Here is a 1,566-nt window from a genome sequence, read left to right as displayed (position 1 = left end):
CGGGATTTAAGGGAATTAGGATCTCTTTAATTAAATACGGTCATCTGTCTTGATTGTTACATCTGCTTTTTCCTTTATAAATTAAACTCACCCGTTCCATTATTCTCATCATTCCTATACTTTCTTTCTTAGTTCATACATCTAAAAGATTGTGAAAATGCTTAATCCCGTTCTAATCCTTGATATTTTCCTAATTATCATTTATGTCATCATTCTTTTCAATCTTCCACCAAAAAAATCTGTTTACTTCTACTATTACCTTGGGGTGATACTATTCTTAATTCAACCGTGTCTTTATATTGCTATTCGTATTAATATCCACGGTTTATAATCTCCGTGTTGTTATTGGGCTTTTTATTTTCTCTAATATTTTGGAGCTCTTTACCTTTTTATTCTCTTCTTGACCTCTAGTAAATCGAGTAATGGTCCAGAATTTGTAAGTATGGAGTTTTGAATGAACTTAATGTTCTAAACAAGAAAGAACATAATAGCACGATTTGATTTGTCAAATTACCAAAATCACTGAGAATAGAACTATCAAGAATATATTTTCTTGATATGTTCAGAAGTTAAACAGAATGAAAGAGTTAAATGTTGGTACTAATATTGTGGAAACATTGAGAAATAATTTCATCCCAAAGAAAGTTGAAATCTTCATTTGGAGGTCAAGGAAAAAGCGTATTCCCACTTTGGTAGAGCTAGATAAGCGTGGGATCGATCTTCACTCCGTTCGTTGCCCTCTTTGTGACGATGAGGTGGAATCGGTTGATCTTGCCTTGCTCTTTTGCAAAGAAGTCTTTGGAATTTGGGAAAAGGTGTTCAAATGGTGGGGACTTAATGTATTTTCTTCGGCTAGTTTGTTTGAGATTCTTCAAGGTTCTTCAATCGGGAATATGACGACTTTAGGCTCCAAGATTTGGCAAGCGGTTCTTTGGTCGTGTTGTTATCTCATATGGTGGAACCGGAACCAAATGGTCTTTAATAAAAAATGTTGGACCACCCCGGTAGCACTATGTGAGATCCAACTCAAAGCATTCGAGTGGATTGGGAAAAGATGCAAGTAACTTCACCTCGATTGGCATTCTTGGCTACACAACCCTCAATCTTTTATTATGTAGATTTTTGTGAGTTTTTGATGTATGTTGGCTTAACGGCTTGTTTAGTTAGCATATATTATCGAGTTGTACAATTTGGTTGATCAATAAAATTTGTTGCCTTTCAAAAAAAAAAAAAAAACAATGAAAGAGTTATGTAACATGACACATGATGACGTTATAGTATGTGAATCATCATGTTTCATTAGAAACTCAGCATGACTTACTGTAATATAATCACGTTGATCAAGTGTCATTATATTATAATAACTCATGCTTCAGTTCCCAACACTACTTCAATATCATTTATATTTTAAATTCGAATTTTTCAGAATTTAGAAACTAAATACTTTCCTTTATGATGTAATACAGATAACGCAAAGAGATAAATGATTTCAGATAAGGATAGTTATGAAAATATCTTTAGAAATATCGAGGATATTTATAATGAAAGATACGATAATATCTTAGA

The 1,566-nt window shown here is 32.8% G+C and overlaps 1 protein-coding gene across 1 annotated transcript; it reads left to right on the top strand.

Moving 5' to 3' along the window:
- Positions 1-578: 578 nt before the first annotated feature.
- On the top strand, positions 579-1,064 carry LOC139859776 (uncharacterized). Its single transcript, XM_071848549.1, has one exon. The coding sequence runs from the start codon at positions 579-581 to the stop codon at positions 1,062-1,064; it is 486 nt and encodes a 161-aa protein (XP_071704650.1).
- Positions 1,065-1,566: the final 502 nt, after the last annotated feature.

Source organism: Rutidosis leptorrhynchoides, chromosome 7, assembly GCF_046630445.1.
Source record: "Rutidosis leptorrhynchoides isolate AG116_Rl617_1_P2 chromosome 7, CSIRO_AGI_Rlap_v1, whole genome shotgun sequence".
NCBI lineage: Eukaryota > Viridiplantae > Streptophyta > Magnoliopsida > Asterales > Asteraceae > Rutidosis > Rutidosis leptorrhynchoides.
Note: the sequence above shows the minus strand (reverse complement) of the source record. Positions and strands in the feature narration are given on the sequence as shown.